The sequence below is a fragment of the Ailuropoda melanoleuca genome, chromosome 7 (genome assembly GCF_002007445.2).
Source record: "Ailuropoda melanoleuca isolate Jingjing chromosome 7, ASM200744v2, whole genome shotgun sequence".
Lineage (NCBI taxonomy): Eukaryota > Metazoa > Chordata > Mammalia > Carnivora > Ursidae > Ailuropoda > Ailuropoda melanoleuca.
The window spans coordinates 53,393,780-53,411,280 of NC_048224.1; the positions used below are offsets into that span (position 1 = coordinate 53,393,780).

Here is a 17,501-nt window from a genome sequence, read left to right on the forward strand (position 1 = left end):
CTTGCCTCTAGTGTTGGGAATCAGTCACCATGCTGTCCTTGAGGAGTCTTGTGGCCCAGTTACCAGGGAACATGGTCACCCTGACATCCCCCTCTCTAACGTGTGCCACCTCTGATGAGCCTCCCTGTCATGCCCGGCCTGTGGACAGCCACTTTTCCGTCCCTCCCCCGCTCGAGCCCAGGGGCGCTGTCCTGGCAGCTGTGTGGCTGTCTTCCTCCGGTCTTGCTGTCTCTTGGCTGAGAATAAAACCCATTTCTGGACGATGGGAAACTGCCCTCTGCTGGCTTGTGTTCTTTGTGGAGTTCAGGGAAAGGGGAAGACTTAAACACTGGGATGCAGGGGTGGGGAAGGGGCCAGCCATTGCTAGGGTGCTGTAAGGAGTGGCGAGAAAAGGCCCCATCCTTTGCAAGGCCTACTGGGAAAGCACCTGGGAGTTCAGGGGTTCTTATCCTGGGAAGCCTGCTCTGCCCACTAGGGTGCAGGGGCACCGACTCGGCCTGGAGGGAGGACTGGGGGCACTGGCACGCACTGCGGAGGGACAGGACAACAGGCCACCAGAGGGGCAGGGTGATGGGCCAGAAACCGCCTGCACTGGAAGGCAGCACTCCTGAGGGCTGGGACCCCGTTTTCTCTCCCCAGGATTAGATGAGGCCTCGGGGTCTCTGAGCCTCTGGGCCATTAGGACAGGAATGCCCCCTTAGAGTCCCAGGACAGGGCCCCTGGGATCCCCCAGGCTTCCCCAAGCAGCATGGGGGTGACAGGCCTGGTCCAGGTCTAACAGCTCCATTCACGCTCGGACATACTGGGGCTTCGCACAATCCAGAAGCCTGCCCTCTGCTGGCAGGATCTGCTCCCTGTTCCGTGCCCACAGCACAGAGCCTAGCACCTAGTGGCCAGGACTGGAAACAGACACACACAAGGCCAAGTGGTATGGCTAAATCCATTTATTACGAAATAAAAAGCAAACAGGAGTCGAATCACCTGGGGAGAACCCCATCCCCGCCTCCTTCTTCTGTCTTCCTCTGTCCTATGCTATCAATAAATAAGTTTCCCCGTTCTCCAGATATTTAATAGAACTTCCTCCCCATTTGCCAGCTCCAACCTCTGCTATGATACAGGGGGCTGCCCGATCCCCAGAATATACAAAATGTTACACGAATACAGTATATACACTGAGGAGAGAGCCCACCCCGCCACCAGCTTATGCCTTTGCCTGGCCTCAGAGAGGCCTGGGAGAGTGCTGCCCAGTCGTCTCGCCGGACAGGGGGGGCACTTGTGCCCCAAAGTGCCTCTGAATAGAGGATGCGTAAGCCCCTCTGAATGAAGGACTGCTTGGTGGGGGTGAGGAGGTCACCAGGGAGCCCCTGCTCCCCAAGAGAGGGAGCCTCCTAAATAAACTATATATTTATTGAGCCTCTGGCTCTTTGTTTTTCTGGAACCATGAATAGTCCAGATATAAAGGTACAGCGCTGGCCAAGGTGGCAAGGGGGTCTGTACCTATTTGTCTCCCCCCATTAGGGGGCTTATCATACCCCTTTAGGGGTCCTATCTTGCTAGTGTAGGGATAAAAGGGTGACTGGGAAGGAATGAGAGGGTGGCAGGGACAGGGTGGGGCAGAGCCCCCGGCCCCATTTCTTCAGCTTTTGCTTGTTGGTGACGGGCTCTTAGATCACCATGATCTTCACCTCGTTGTTGTCATCAGCCCGGTAGAAGAAGGGGATGTAGGGGTTGTTGCCCAAGCCTGGGCATTCCTGGGTGTTCTGGATCTCATGCAGCAGCCGTATGACCTGCTGTTTGGTGGGGTTCTCGGGGGCACTTGGGCCCCGCAGGGCCTCTCCCTGGGGAGGTGCCACATCATCGTTGTTGGCGAGGCTCACCACTTGCATATCTTTGGGGGGGAGAGAGGCAGGGCTCTGAGTGCTGTGCAAGCTCTCCCCACCGCCCCCACCCAACCCAGCCACCCCCGAGGGCTCTACTCACCCCCTTGGCCATTGGCATTGCCAAGCTCTTGGGCTGGGGGTGCTGCAGCAGGCTCCCCGGCAAGGTTCTGGGCAGGGGCCAGGACCTTGCACTGCCATTCCTTGTGCTCTACCAGGTGGAGCACCAGCTCCTGCAGCTCCAGCAGTTTGACCTAGAGGGAGAGGCGCTGAGCCCCCGCACGCCCCACCCCTGCCCCGCACCACTCCCAGGGACGCTCGGGGCCCCCACCTTCATTTCCTCCTTGTCTTGAGCCAGCCGGTTAATGTACTCTTCCTTCTCCCGGTGCCGCTCCTTGAGCACTGCCCTCTGACTCTGGTAAAGGGCGATGTACTCTCCTGCGGGCGGGCAGGCAGACGTGCGGACGTTCAGGCTCTCGGCCCCATCGCAGAGCTGCGCCCCCGCCCAGGCCCGGGCGCTGGCCCTCCCACTCACCAATAGTGTCCGTCTCTCCAGAAAGCTGGACGCAGCGATGTTCCAGCTCCTCCACCCGCTCCTGCAGATCCGCTTTCTCCTGCATGACCTCCGTGAAGCGGTTCTGCGGCCAGAGCAGCGGGGTCAGGGCTGGGCCGCCTGCCCGAGCCCCGGCCCCCAGGCCGAGCCCGCGGAGACTGGCTCACCTGCAGCTTGTCCATGGCCACCTGCAGGGCCTGGTGGGTCTCCCTAGGCACGCTGCCATCCCCGCTCCCGGGGGCCGGGGCCTTCTCCTTCGGCGCGGGTGGGCCCGGGGCCGCCAGGCGAGCCAGGCGCCGGCAGCGCAGCTTCTGCTCCTTCAGCTGCTGGCGCAGCCGCGCCCGCTCTTCCTCGGCGCCGGCTAAGGCTGAGTTAAAATACGCCACCTGCGGGCAAGACGTGCGCGTGTGCTCTCGTGGGGTGCTCCGGGTGGGCAGAGAGGCAGAGGGGAGCTCCTCCTTTCCCGGCCTCAGCAGGCACACCCGTGGCTCAAGGATGGTTCAGTGGCTGACCACTGGTTCCCAGGGGTGAGGGGGTCACGAGAAGTCGAGGGAGGCAAACCCAGAGGTAAGAAGGGTGCCGCAGGGTGGGGGTTGGGGGGACCACAGAGGGAAGCAGGAAGGGGTGACAGGGAAGGAAGGGGCGACGACGGGGCTCCGCTCACCATGGCCTCTGGGCTCTCCAGGCCCTCCGGCATGCTCGGCTTCGGCCGGGCAGCCTCCTCGTCCTTCTCCTCACTGTCCAGCTCGTCTCCTGTCGGGGCAGCCGGGGAGGGTCCTCAGACGACCCGACAGGGGAGGTGGAGCGGGCCAAGGAGGCGAGCTGGGGCCCGGCCCCACCCTGCCTGCCCCATGCGACCTCGGGCCAGCAGCCCGTCCCCCAAGCAAGAGGAGTCGCCGTCCTAAAGGTCCCTCCGCACTCAGCTCGGTGCTGCGCAAAGTCGCCCTCCTCCTGGGCTCTGTCCTCTTCCCCCGGGCACTCCCACTTACCTTCCCCAGGCACAGCCATGAGGCTCAGCTGGGCCTGGAGCTGCTGGTTCTGCTGGGTGGCAGCTTCCAGGCGTCCCTGAGGGGCCAGCAAAGAGTGAGAAGGGACCCAGGCGGCAGTCCTCCCCTCGGGGCCCGGCACACGAAGCCCCTCACCTGGGTCTCCTCTAACTCTTGGCAGGCCTTCTCGGCCGCCGCCTTGACCTGCAAGTCCTCGTGCTGCAGGCGGTCCATGAGCTTCGTCTGCAGCACGATCTGCTTGTGCAGCATCTCCTTGTCCAAAGCCAGCTGCTGGTAGGCCGCCACGTGCTGCTGGTAGGCCACCAGGTACTGCTGCATGTGGCCCAGGTACTGGTTCTGCTTGTGCTGCAGGCTCTTGGCCTCCTGGCTCTTCAGCTCCACCTGCGGGAAGACCCTGGCATGAGGCCGGTGGGGGATTCGGGGCCCAGGCTGGGGAGGGTGGGCATGGGGCGGGGGGAGCTCTGCCGTCCGCCTGGTCCGCCTGGGCCCCTGGCTCTGGCGCTCCAGGACCGGAAGTGGCGGCCCCCCTGCCCAGAGCCCCACACCTCCCTCACCCGGCCCCACACCTCATGACCACCTTCTGTCTCAACTTTAGTGGGAAATCAAAGCACTTGACAGGCATGCTTCTCCCTTAATCCTCAACACCTCCGGGAGCGAAATGCTCATCTACCTCTTAGACTAAGGACACCGAGGCTGAGACGTGGGAAGGGAACAGTGACCAGTGGGGCTGGGGGCAGCATCCAGGGCTGAATCCGAGAAGCTGCCCACGGCACGCCGTCTCTTGCCCTCCAGCGACGGACTCGAGGTCTCCAGCCCGGGCGACGACCCTCGGCCCCCAGGGCTACCCGCTTCATAAAGTCAGACAGCAGGGCCCGACAAGGAGCCTGCGCCACAGGCAGGCGGGGAAGGGACCCCGGCGCCAAGTGCCTCCCCTCCCCCACCCCCAGGCCGAGCTGCCTGTCCCGGCCAAGCCTCCCACCCTTCAGACGGGTGTCTGTGACCCCGGCTTCCTCAGCGGGCGCAGGGGTTACCGTGTCCTTCAGCTCCCCCACCTGTTCCTGCAGCTGGCCCAGCTTCTTGGCCAGCTCCTGCTTGACACGCTGCTCCGACTGCAGCGCGGTCGTGACCTCCATGTTCTCGTTGGACTGGACGGAGAGGAGGGGTCACCGGCCACCCAGTGCGGCTGGAGACCCCAGAACGTGCTGTCCGCCTCCCACAGCCCAGGGAAGGGTGGTGGCAGGTGGGAAAGTCCCCCACCCCCACTCCTCTGCCTCCACGGGTCCATAGCCGCCCACCCCATTTTACAGACGGGGAGACAGAGGCCCAGGGGGGTTAAGCGTCTCGCCCCGCACTTGGACTTGGCCGGGGGGAAGGGCCGCGCACCAGCCGCACGAAGCCGTCCTGCAGCTCAGCCAGCTGCTGCTTGAGCTCGCGGTTCTGGGAGAGCGCGCGGCTGATGGTGGCGCGGTCATTCTGCATGCTCTCTAGAGTCCGCTTGCGCTCCTCCACCTGCTCCCCCCAGCACTCAGCGGCGCGCTCCAGCTCCAGCAGCCGCTGCTGCTGCTCCTGGTTCAGGCGGCTCAGACCCTCGTTGTCCTTCACCTGGGCCTGCAGCTGCCCCGCCAGGATCTCCAGTTCCTTCTGTAGTTGCTTGGCCTCCGCCTGCAGCCGCTGCTCCTCCTCCGAGGGCCCGGCTGGGGGCTCTGGGGCTGGAGGCACCACTGGGGTGGGGGGGCACACAGTAGGGGCCTCTCATCTCTGTGGCTTCAGAAACCCCTCTTCTTGGTCCACAGCTCCTAACTGGGCCTCGTCACCCCAAATCTTGGCTTCCTGGCTAACAGCCCCCTCACACTCATGGGACGTGCAATCTTTCAAGACACTTTGGAATAGAGCTCTTTAGGTTTTTATGCTCAAGACAACGCTGGGTGGTGGCCAGGGGGCACTCTATCCAGACTGGCCAACTCCTGGTATAGACCTCCTTCCCTTGGCCCCAGTCCCTTTCCATCCATCCACATCCCTGGGCATTCGAAGGCACCCTCACCAGCCCTCTGCCACCAATCCCGCCCCCAGTTCCCCCAGCCCCAGCTCACCTATCTGGTTCTTCAGTTCGGCCACGCTGGCCTCCAGCTCTCGCACCTGATTCACGCCATGCTCCTTCTCCTCCCTCAGTTTTTGCATCTGCCCAAAGCACGGGGCGAGGGGCTTGTAGGGGGGCAGGAAGGGGGGAACATCGCCCTCTCTACCCCCTCCCCCCCGTAAAAACCGCACAGCCACTTCTGGCTGCACACAGCAAGTGACAGGATTCCCACTTTACTGATGCCCAGAAAGATCAAGTGACGTGTCTAGGGTGGGGGGCCGAAGGTCCCGTCTCACCTGTTCAGACATCTGCTTCATCCTCTGCTGCCAGACGGCATTATCCTCCTTCAGATTCTCTGCATACTGGTCTCTCTCCAGCTGCAGCTGCTTTACTGTATCTCTCAGCTGCAAGAAAGGGCACCGAGGTGAGCAGGGGCCGTCACTGCGCCTCACTGGCTCCGGGGCACCAGCGGTCATCCTCCTTCCAGCACCACCACCCCCAGCTCTGCAAGGCCTCACCTGCCCCACACGGGCCTCCAGCTGTGCCCGCTCTTGCAGGGCCTGCTGTAATTCCTGGCTGCTGTCAGGGGTTTCCGATGGACTAAAAAACTGGAGAATGAGAGATGAGAAGGTTAGATGCGGGGAGCCCCAGGCTGTTCCACGCAAGCCTCCCACCCCCTCCCCGCAAAAGGGTCTAAGCTGGGATCACGTACAAGTCGGGATCGATAAAGATCTCTCTGCTCACATTATTAGTACTGCGTCCACAGGCCTTCTGTTAACTAGAGTCACTGTTAAGTGTTCCTCTAGCTCCCAGTCACCCTGACCTGGTGTGTCTCCTTCCGGATCCTTTTCTGGCTATACTGGATAAGGCTACAAACTGGTCCAGGTCCTAGAACTGGGGCGGTTGGGGCACAGAGTCCGGGCATCCATCAACTTCAGGGCAACCTCAAGCCCTCACTTTCTATCTCTAGCAGCCCATTTATCGTAGGACTGCCCATCACAGGGACGGGCCACAGAGGAGACACTCGATTAACACTGGCTGAACGGATGGGTGGCCAGACGGGAAGATGGGTAGAGAGCTCGGTGTGCTGCCCAGGCCAGACCAAATTTAGAGACTCACATTCCGCTCTGGGGGACCGACCATAAGAGGAGCCCTAACAAATCGGGTCCCATCCAGGAGAAAGCAGTCAGGAGGGTGGCAGCCCCCATGAGCAACAGCTGGGGCTATGTAGCTTGGAAAAGACGAGGGAGCAACAAGGAATCTGAACAGAAACCCCCCACCACCACCACCAAGTATTGGAAGGTCTGTCTTGGGAAAGAGACGAGATTTTTCCTGTATCGATCGGGAGGAAAGAGCCCCACCGAGGGAAGTGACATGAAGGCAGAGTATGGCTCAGTGTGAAGATGGAGGGGAGCTCTCTGACCCTGGTGGCCCGCCCTCCAGGAGGAAGCAGACAGACTCACGGGCTAGCCTTGTGCCTGTCACCTACACAACAATGGTTTTCACCCAGGATGCTTTAAACAAAAATAAAAAAGCCCTATCCTTGAGATCCTGATTCCACGGATCTGGGCCGGGCCCCAACCTGTAGATTTTGATCAATGTTTCGAGCAGGATTCCAAGGCAGGGCCCAAACGAAGATGCAAATATCCCCGGTCACGGCTACAGGCCGCCCACGACAGTCCTGGGAGGCCGAGGCCCCAGACGGATGGTGCTCCGGTTCCCTGGGGCTCCAGCCTTACCTGCTGCAGGAGCAGCTCTGACATCTCCAGCTTCTTCTGCAGCTCCTCTACCCTGAGCTGCATGCCCGCCTTCTCGTTCACCAACACGCGAAGCTTCTCTTCCAGCTCCGAGTTCTGCTGCTCCAGGTCCTCGCTGTTTTTGCTGTGGCCACAGGCAGCGAGGAAAGACACGGGTACAGAACAGAAAGGAGCCCTCTGGTCATCAACCCGCCACGCTGGCCACAGAGCCACAGAACAGGGGCGTCGGAAGGGACCCCAGGGAACCAGAGTTCCCAGTGGCAGGGCAGAGAGACCTGAGTGGTTTGGCTGGTGTCCTAACCGGTACGACCCCCTCCCCCTGGCTCCTGCACCCCTCCTGCTTCCCAGCCCCCAGCCATCCTACTTGTTCTTGTATAACTCCAGCTTCAGGGCATCTCGCTCTTTGGTTAAGTCCTTGTTGTGCTGCAAACACAGAAAGGCGAGGTCAGACACGAGCAGGGGGGAGGTGCGGCAGGCGGACTACTAGCAGAGGTAACTATTCCACAGCCACGCCTGACGTTCCATTCGAAGCCTTTCCAAGGCCCCGTTCTCATTTGCCTTGGACAAGAGCTCAGTAAGGGTGGGAGAGATTCACGGTTGGCCAGCGGAGGCCCCGACGGAGCAGGTGGCATTGCTAACAGTCACAAGCAGCGTCGTGACTGACCCTTCCCTGGAGCACATCAGCAGGCGCCAGGCTAAGGGTCACATTCGAGCCTCGTGACCACCACTTGGGGCAGGCATGACTATGTCTGTTTTACAGGTGAACACAGAGTATCACAGGTGAGGTCGTTGGCCTGCAATCCCCAACAGAGCTGGAATTAAACACCCAGTCTGTCTGATTCTTTACCCACGTTTTCTCCCTGCGGTGGGGGAGCAGATACAAGGAGCAGAATTATATTGGCATTGCGACCTTCTGTCTCTTCTTGGAACGATCTATTCATAGGCCCACCACTCAGAAGGTACAGAGCTGACAGACCTCCCAGCTACCCTGTTCCTCACCCCTGCGCACACCTTCTAGCTATCTCACACACGCTTCCCTTCCTACACAAATGGTAACATATACTGTCCTGTACTTGGCCAAGGCCCACAGCCAGTGATGGGGGGGGCTGGCTCTCAGGCTCTGGGCTCTGCATTCAGTGCTCGCTCCAGAAAGCACCCCCGAACATGGCCAACTGCCCCCAAGACAGCCAGCTCAGCCCTGCGTTGCTTCTAGCAACCACACAACTTTAAAGCAGCGAGAAACGGCCCGTGCTGCCCTCTGGGCAATAAGACACGCCATCATGCAGAGGGGACCTTTGGGCCCCTCCCCTGTCAGGGAAGCTGCGCCTCCAGCAGACGGGTCCAGTGCCAGGCTCACCCTGTCCACCTGTTTCTGCTGCGTGGAGACAGCAGACAGGGTGCGCTCCAGTTCTCCAATGCGCTGGCGGGAAGACTGCAGGCGACTAGCAAGATCTTCACTCTCTCCTGCAACGACAGAGTTCAAAATGGAACCCAGGAAGGAATCCCACCCAAGGCCTGCCAGCGTGCCAGGCTGAGGGATGGGAGGGCGTCTAGACTCCCACCTGCTTTCTGCCTGACTGCCTGCTGGGTATGGGTCAGGGCTGTCTGTAAATCGTTCTTCTCAGACACCAGAATCCCTATGGTTTGAATGTGAACCTTTGGGAGAGAAGGCAAAGGGGCGCTGAAGAGGAGGGAAGGAAGCATTTCCGGGGGCGGGGGGCAGGAGGGAGATCTCGGCACCACACACCTGCAGCTGTTCCCTTAGAGACCCCTGTTCCTTTGCAAGCTTCTGCTCAAACTCCTTCTTCTCCTGCAGGAAGAAGGACACACCATCTCTGACTGGGAGGAGGCAGAGATGAACCAGCAAAGGACCTGCTTCTAGAATGCCCCTGATGGCCCAGGACAGGCTCAACAATGTGGCCAGATGGGGGGGGGCGGTGAGAGGGGGCAAGGGCAGCGGACGGTGGGCAGGGGGTGGGGAACGAGGGGCCCTTTATTCCTCCAGGCTAGGAGCAGACCGAGAATGGCCTCCATGTCTTAATCCTCCCCAAACCATCTACCACATCACCAGCAAAGAAATCACGTTACTTTTTCCATTTGATCCAAAGATTCCTGGTTCTGTTGTTTCTGCGGAGAGTCAAAGGAAGGTAACTCAGTCTGTCCCCCTCTACTACCGTCCCCACACCAAGACAGAGGATGGGCAGGGGCCAGGAATGGGTTTTAAAGGCAAGTTCACGGGGACATGAACTGACAGACTATCCCAAGGAAAGAGACTCTGGGTCTTGCGTGGCTTTACTCACAGCTACGCAAGTGAGAGTCTGGACCCAGATGAAAGGACAAGGACCTAAACCTCTAGAAATGGGAGTTGAGAAGCGAAAGACTACCCTTCTGTCAGCTCGTGGTTCGGAAGGGTGCGTTCATTCGACAAATATTTACTGAGCACGCCCCCCCCGCCCAGGCCAGGTTCTATTCTTAATCGCAGGGGTACAGGAATGAGGAGGACCTGATTCTAAGGGCTGAAAGGGACCTTGGCCACCTCTAGTTCTACCTCCTCGGGAAACTGAAGCCCAGAGAGGAAAGGTGACTCATCCGAGTTTGAAGATGGAGCAAATTAGGGGCTGAGTCAGGGCCAAAGCGCACCAGTCAAGCCAGTGCTTCCTCCCAGAGGCAGGAGCCCTGGGGCAAGGATGGGGAGGACTCAAGCAGGGGTGTCTGGAGAACAGAGAAGAGGCGAAGAGGGCAGCCACAGAGAGCCATGCTGCATGCTCCGTGCTCCAGGGTCCCTCCAGCGGAGACTTAGGCCCCCCGGCACCCCATTCTCCCTTGGCACCAGGGGCCCCCAGCCCCTTTCTTCAGAGCCCCAGGGAGCAGCTGGAGCCCCAGATCGGCAGGATGGAATCAGGGGACCCCACTGGACTCTTACCAATTCCTCTATCCTGCTACTGAGTTGTTTGTTTGTTAGATTGCTGGAGTCCAGGGCTAGTGAGAGCTCTTGGTACCGGCTCTGAGGCGCATGCACAGGAGGAGGAGGAGGGGGACAAGGGTGGGGGGAGAGGTAGAGAGAGCAGTCATTAGGGTTGGGGGCTGTCTGGGCTATCTCAGCTGGCAGCGGGGCTCCCATCCCCTGCTGTGGGGGGGGGGCTGGCCTGCAGGGTCACTGGGTCCAGACCCACTTACCTCCAAATCCTTCATGTTAGCAGAGCACGCCAGGCCCTCCCCATTGATGCAGGATGAAGACTAGGAGACATGAAAGGCTCGCATGGAGGTGCGCTCTGCCCCCCTCAGCGCCTGAGCCCTCTGACTCCCTGTCCTGCCCGTCAGCAGCCTGACCCCTTTGTGCCAGCTCCCCCTGCTGCTTCTCTCCCCCTCACCCGTCCCTCCCAGGCAGCCCTCATTCGGTGCTTTCTGCGGAGGGGTCAAATGATGTAACCAGCTTCGAGGCCCAACCTCTTTACTTGGGGAGCTTCAAAGAGGACTCAGAGGAGTCATGCCGAACATTGCCCAGCCAGCTGGCTGCTACCAGGCTCGTCCCTCCCTCTTGGGAATCTCCGCCTCAGTTTCTTTCTGTCACATCCCCCCGCCCCCGCCATCTACCCCCTTGGGTTTCAAGTTCTGGGGTACCTCAGACATAAGACCATTGAGCTGCTGAGAAAGCTGTCGCAGGCTCTCGGTAGATGACAGACATCTGGGGACGAACAGGGGAGTCAGAGCTGCGGGAGGCTCGATGGGAAAGAGGGGATTGCGGGCAGTGGCCTGCCCCGACTCCCTCGGCCTAGGGACTGCTGCCCCCACAGGAGACACTCACTTGTTTTCATCCACGAGGAAAGGGCCATTTTCTGCATCGTGACTCTGTTCAGGAAGAAACACACGAAGTGGTCACTCCATTGTTAGTAAGACCGCCCAGGGGTGGGGGGAGGCAAGCTCCTTCTGACAACCTGCCAGCCCCCCAGACTTCAGGGAAAGACCTGGTCTTGGCCTCCCCCGCCTCAGTCCTCTGGAAAGGGCACTTGGCTCTAGGAACCAAGCTACCTGAAGAAAGGGGAAGAGGACCCAAAGCAGGTACACACAGTCCTCTGGCGGGGGGGGACATACAGTGGGGCGGCAGGCAAGGGGGGAGGAGGCACAAACCTGAACTGATGCCATGCTAGTGACACGGGGGGGACTAGCACAGGGGGAAGGGACACCACCAGGTGACACGGTGTCATCAAAAGTTGGTGAGGCAGGAGCGGCGCGGTCTTTGGGCGTCTGTCACAGAACAGAGCAGGGGGTTAGGGACCATGCGGGTAAGGCGCCTTGCTGCCATGGATGCAGGGGTGCAGAGCGGGCAGGACAGGTGCTGCTGTGGTCAGAGTGACAGTCACACATGCTGGGAGCCACTCTGGAGTGCGGCTATGACTCGCCCAAGCTGAGGGCTGCTCTGCGGCCTTCTAGACGGCCAAAGCTCAAAGCAGGGTCTGCGCGATCTCCTTCGTGAACACGAGGGCCTTGTTCTCTGTGGAGCTCAGCAAGACACAGTACCAGGTTCTGACCTGTGGCATCCACAGCAGGTGGGAGACAGGTGTCCCCAGTCAGGGAGAAGGAAGGCACTGTTCTTCTGGAATGCCAGAGTGACCCTCACCCTGGGCCCCTGCCAGGCACAGGGTGCTGGGGATGAAGGATGTGGTCAGTGCCACTATCTGCCTCCTTCCTCTCTGCTCTCTTTTCCTTTCCCCTTCCTATCCCCAACTACGGGCTGCATTTGCACAATTCAGGCCTCTTCTGGGAAAGAAGCTAACTAGAAGCCTCACCTTACTCCTGCAGGTAAAAAGAAAAACTCGGCCACTAGCCCCACCCCAACCTCCTAGCTCTGAAACTTCTACCCAACCGAGAAGCAACCTGAGAAACCAGAGGAAAGATGTCTACCCTCTGACTCTTGGTATCCTGGAGAACAATCCTGGGATTGGGGACAAGGAGTCACGGAGAAACCGCTCCCTGTTCCCCACCTGGACCCACCTGCTTGACCAGGGCCCCACCCAGCCTCTGTCCAAGCTCAGGCCTGACACAGTCCAAGCATCTGGCTCTATGATCTAATGTCTGACGAGGAGCAAAGATTAGCAGAGAGATGGGGAAGATGGCAGACAAGCTCGAGTTTGAAGACAGGCGCACACTAGGGAGTCAAGGCCTGGCCAGCGAGGCCAGGGTGGGGAGGAACAGCCCTAGCCTCTGAAAAGTCACCTCTACTGCCCTCCTTAGAGCAAGTGCTGCAGAGCCTGGGAAGTGGAGGCTGAACCAAGCAATTTGCCTGTTTACTGTCCAGGCTGTGACCTTTGACCCTGGAACCTGGCGTTGCCTTGCCAACCTGTCAACAGAAACTCCTAGGTAAGAGCAGAGGCTCAGCAGCTGGCCGGGCTTGAGACTTTGGGGGAGGTGGGCACTTCTAGCCCTGGGCCCTGGCAAGCTCTGGGTGCCTCCTGGCATCCTGGGTTCCCATGGATCCCTAGCACTAGGCATAAGAACGTTCAGAAAAGGAAAAAAGTAATTTTCTGAGGACTTAAATATATGTAACGGACGATTTTATGATCAAGTTATTTCACAATTTTAGGTCTTATAGCAAAAGTATGGAGTATTTAAAAAATTACTCTCCACTCCCCCGACGGTCCCATTCCATTAAAATTTTATTTCTCCATGATTCTCCATTTCTGGAAATGCTATCAGCTCTGTCCAGGATCCTGTAACCACAAGCCTGCATTGCGGGAACGAAAACTTAAGTGGGAAACAGCCACTGACACAGACAGGATTTAAAAACCACAAGGAGGATCTGGGTCTTCGTTTCCAGGACAACAGAGGGATGCGGGCACAGAATCTTAGAACTCCGCACAAATGCCAGCTTCAGGAGTCCTCTAGGCCTGCGCTCCCTTCCCTGTGCCCCTCAGCAGCTCCTCTGAGCCCACAAGGTGAGTCACAGCACCTGGAGAGACCTGACCACCCAGGCGTGAGCGGTCCCAGTGAGTGAAAGCCTCTCACACCAGCAGCCAGGGCTCTGTCCCCGCCCTCTCCCCATGCCCATCTCTTGCAGGACCTGGCCGCACTTTAGCCCTACTCCCCTGGCCTGGCTGGTGTCCCAGGACAAAGTGTGAACATCATGTCCGGAAAACCCACTCAGGCTCCCTGGCTTTCTGGGAGATGCTCTGTGAGCTCATAATGCTGGCTGTTACCTGCATCCCACCCTCCCTCTGCCTGGGACTCCCACTTTCCCCTCTCTCTGTATGGATAAATGCTACCCACCTGTAATCTTCAAACCAGTCTCGAGTCCATTTAGAACCCACCTCGCCCTCGGTTGGGCACTCGGAACGTTGCCACATCCTGCCTTTGCTTCTTACGGGAGGGTCTGCCCCACTCAGTGTGCATTCGACCTGGTTCACCTCTTTTCTCGAGCACCTCGCCAACTGCCTCCCCCAGCAAGGGCCCACTGAATACACAGCCAAGTGTCCAGTTGATTTTTAAGAGAGAACAGGGGCAGGATGTCCTGGTCGCTCATCTGTTTGGTTAACCTCACATGCCTTACAGTTAATGCCTCTGATAAAATAACCTCGATCCTTGTAACTCTAACATGCACTCCCTTTGTCTTAACCCTACAGTTACCTACTCTCAAACCAAAGTGAATTCATCCAATTCAAAGAGAGCACAAACTGCTATGTGGTCTGTTGGTCTTTTGGGGACAGGTGCCCAAAGGGCAAGCCTGAAGGTTTGCTTTTATTTAATCTCTCTGAGTCTGACATGCCAGTGGGTATTCATACGCAAGGCTTGAAAAGCCCAGATCCCACTCTCCTGCTCTGGAAGCTTTCCCAAGTCACCTTTAAACTTCAAGGTGTGTCTCACCTTCTTCAAGATGATAAAAGATACAGGGCAAGGAAAACAACCCAACCAACCAAGCAGGTGAAAAAAGCAGACATGAACAGGCTGAGGGTTAATGACAGCAACATAAAATAAGCCAGAGGCAAAGTCCCCCAAACCAGAGAAGCCTTGGGGCATGCACAGCCGGGAGAGAGCAAGCCAGAGAGGGGGCTCGGCACTGCCTCACCTGCCACTTGTCCAATGGGGGGAGCGCTACCCCATTGGAGCGGTTAAGGTCGGACACCAGCACCTTCAGAATGTCCTGAATCTACAGGAGGCGAGAAGGGAGAAACAAGGGCAAGGGGAGAGAGAAAAGTGGCTTAGAGAGAGGTGAGAGAGTCAGGAAAGGAAGAAGAGAAGAGAGAGGGGAACAAATCCACTGCCTGGGCCGCCTTCCCAAACGGCCACTGGCTGCCTTGCTGGAGGCAGAAATCAACGTACACAGAGGGAAATGTCCCCTGAACGAGACAGAGAATGCAGTCACCGGCCCGATGCAGCGGTTTTCTTAATACATTCACGAGACCCGCTCCTCAGGCCCAGGATGCTGGGGACGAATCTGACAGAATGCCATCTCCATTTCAAAACCAGACTTCCGAGGAAGGGTTCGCTTGAACAAAGGGAGCTCCAGCTAGAAGTCTGAAAGACACTGATCTGCTCCAACAATATCATCTTACAGATGAGGCCACTGGGCCCAGGGGAGGAAGTGATTTTCCTGAGGTCGCCCAGCAAGCCGGTGGCAAAGATGGACTCCAAACTCACTGTCACCTAACCCAAGTGCTTGGGGTTCTCCTTGCTACACCCTAGGCCTCTTTTGGTGCTTCCTAAAGGGACAGCGTGATGGCACATGGCTGCTCTCACTGCCTGGCTTCCCCTTTGAGGCTGGGGATGAGGAAAGTCACCAGACCAGTATGTCAAATACCACTACCCTTTACTGAATCTTTCCTATGCACCAGGCCCTGTACCAGGCCTGGATGGCTCAGTCAGTTAAATGTCCGACTCTTTGATTTCTTTCAGCTCAAGTCACGATCTCAGGGTCCTGGGACGGAGCTCCACGTCAGGTTCTGTGCTCAGCCAGGAGTCTGCCTGAGGATTTTCTCTCTCCCCCTCTCCCTTTGCCCCTCCCCCTGCTCGCCCGCTCTCTCTAAAATAAATAAATCTTAAAAAAAAAATCAACCATCTCATTCCAGTGTCACAAGCGTAAGTAAGATAACATTACCCTAATTTTACTGATGTGGAAATATATTCCTAGCAGGGACATTATCCCAGCAAAGGGATAGGTAGGATTCAAACCTGTACCTGATACTTCCTCCATAATCTTAACCATCACCCTCTACTTGCCCCTCAAGTACCCCTGGTCCCAGGAGCCTGGCTAGCCAATACTCACATCCTCAGAAGAATGGCAGCCATCAGAAGTTGTTGTTTCTGGGTTACTGGCATTTTTGATCTTTCTTTTCTTCTTCACTCCTGCAGGAATACCAAGGTTGTTCTTCTGCTGGTATTCCCTCAACTGCAGAAAGGAAAAGAAGCAGGACTCATGAGAACTATAATCCCCTGTATTCACAACCAACTTTGTAGTTTACGATATACTCCTGTCTTTGCCATCTGATTGCCACCAATAGCCCTACAAGGTGTTGTCATTCTCAGCGACTGCAGATATGGAATGATAACATGGCTTTAAAGGCCGGGGAGCAATAATAGAATTTAAACTTAGTCTTCTGACTCCGAGTTCTGGTGTTATGCCATGAAATCAGCAAGTGCCAAGAGGTAAAATCAGAGGTGGAGATGGAAAGTAAACATCTGAGTAATCAGACTTCAGAATCCTTTCCTACCCATCTGTTAAAGCTGCACATAGTACTTATCAAACTTTTACATGGATGTATCCTGACGGCAGAAGGCAATGAAGGCACACACCTAGTGAATGTGGGAACGTAACAGGAGGATGACAACCCAAGCACTATTTCAGAGAGAAGTCTATTATAATCTTACAAATCTTTGCAAATGTTATCCCTAGGCACATTAATATAAAAGGACTTTTCTCGAGAGAGAGAGAATCAAGCACATCCGATGCTTCGGTCCCATATTATCCTGTGGCACTTAGAACACTCCATGTTGAGAGGATGATTTGGGGAAGATTCCCACCTGTGAAGTTCAGGTTCCAGAGATCTGTTCCCCCCATAAGCAGATCTCACATCAAAGACCACTGATTGAGGGGGACTCTGGTCCCAGAATCATAGGGAGTTAAAGTGTGAGGTAGAGAATTCAGATTTAAAATGTGAAAGTCGGGGCGCCTGGGTGGCACAGCGGTTGAGCATCTGCCTTCGGCTCAGGGCGTGATCCCCGCGTTATGGGATCGAGCCCCACATCAGGCTCTTCTGCAATGAGCCTGCTTCTTCCTCTCACTCCCCTGCTTGTGTTCCCTCTCTCGCTGGCTGTCTCTATCTCTGTCAAATAAATAAATAAAATCTTTAAAAAAAAATAAATAAAAAAAAAATAAAATGTGAAAGTCTCTCTGGACAGTAGAAACCTAGGAGGAAACCATACTAAAGAAAACACATTCTCCTCCATTGTCACCAAGGTGTTATCAATGTACCACAATCACTGGTGAAGTCAATGTCTAAGGATGGGGAACAGTCTAGAGTAAGGGCTCCTGAAACATCTTCCACCTAGGTCCCATAGTCCCCAGGCCCCTTGAAGCTGGAAATTTGTGCCGCGACCAGAGAAACCGGAAAGGATATGAAAACACTGGGGGACTGGGTAGTAAGATCAAACACCGGGCTCGTGGCGCTAATGACAGTTCCGAGGGGGATTGTGACGTAACTACATTCCACTCCTCCCTACCGACGCCCGAATCGCCGCTCCGCGGTGGGGGAGGGGAAAGCAGGGCCGGGACCGAGGTCCTCGGAGACCTGGACCGGCCAGGGGAGCTCAGGTCCTCCGGTTCTGGGTGGCAGAAGGCGAGGGCCAAGCCCGGAGTGGGGATCCCGGGGGTCACCGGCCCAAAGTCACCCGGGGGCGACGGGTGAGGGCGGGGGCTGGGCTGCCGGGGGGCGGGACTGGCTGAGAAGACTTTGTGGGGGGCGCCAAGGGGCGCCGAGGGGCTCGCCCTGTGTGCCTCAGAGGCAGCACAGACTCTGGCCACGGCCCGGCGGTCGGAGGGGCCTTTGGCTGGGTCAGGGAGCCGGGACCCGGCACGTTTTACCTTTTTTTTGGCCGCAGCCAATTTGCTCAGTCGGGTTTCTTCCGACATCCCGGGACAGGGAGGGGGACGGGGGGGCCACATCACCACGATCCCGGCAACCACTGCGGAATTGCTTCCGGCAGTCACCGCGCAGGTGTGCGACTGAGCCAGAAAAGGAG

At 57.6% G+C, this 17,501-nt stretch overlaps 1 protein-coding gene across 5 annotated transcripts; it reads right to left on the reverse strand.

Moving 5' to 3' along the window:
- Window positions 1-929: 929 nt before the first annotated feature.
- Window positions 930-17,499, reverse strand: GOLGA2 (golgin A2). Of its 5 annotated transcripts, XM_019795210.2 has the most exons (27): window positions 17,344-17,499; window positions 15,529-15,651; window positions 14,332-14,412; window positions 11,400-11,516; window positions 11,077-11,120; window positions 10,893-10,956; window positions 10,449-10,508; window positions 10,195-10,275; window positions 9,360-9,398; window positions 9,019-9,081; window positions 8,834-8,927; window positions 8,629-8,735; window positions 7,636-7,694; window positions 7,254-7,395; window positions 6,033-6,122; window positions 5,811-5,918; window positions 5,528-5,615; window positions 4,821-5,158; window positions 4,490-4,582; window positions 3,573-3,818; window positions 3,420-3,495; window positions 3,095-3,183; window positions 2,598-2,816; window positions 2,413-2,515; window positions 2,209-2,315; window positions 1,981-2,131; window positions 930-1,888 (listed from the first exon to the last, which is right to left on the reverse strand). In XM_019795210.2, exons 1-27 carry the CDS (start codon window positions 17,422-17,424, stop codon window positions 1,665-1,667), a joined length of 3,087 nt encoding a protein of 1,028 aa, XP_019650769.1. In that variant the 5' UTR covers window positions 17,425-17,499; the 3' UTR covers window positions 930-1,664. The 5 variants fall into 5 exon arrangements, with proteins under 5 accessions (XP_019650769.1, XP_019650770.1, XP_019650772.1 ...); XM_019795211.2 differs by lacking the exon at window positions 14,332-14,412; XM_019795213.2 differs by lacking the exon at window positions 11,400-11,516.
- Between the last annotated feature and the right edge of the window lie 2 nt (window positions 17,500-17,501).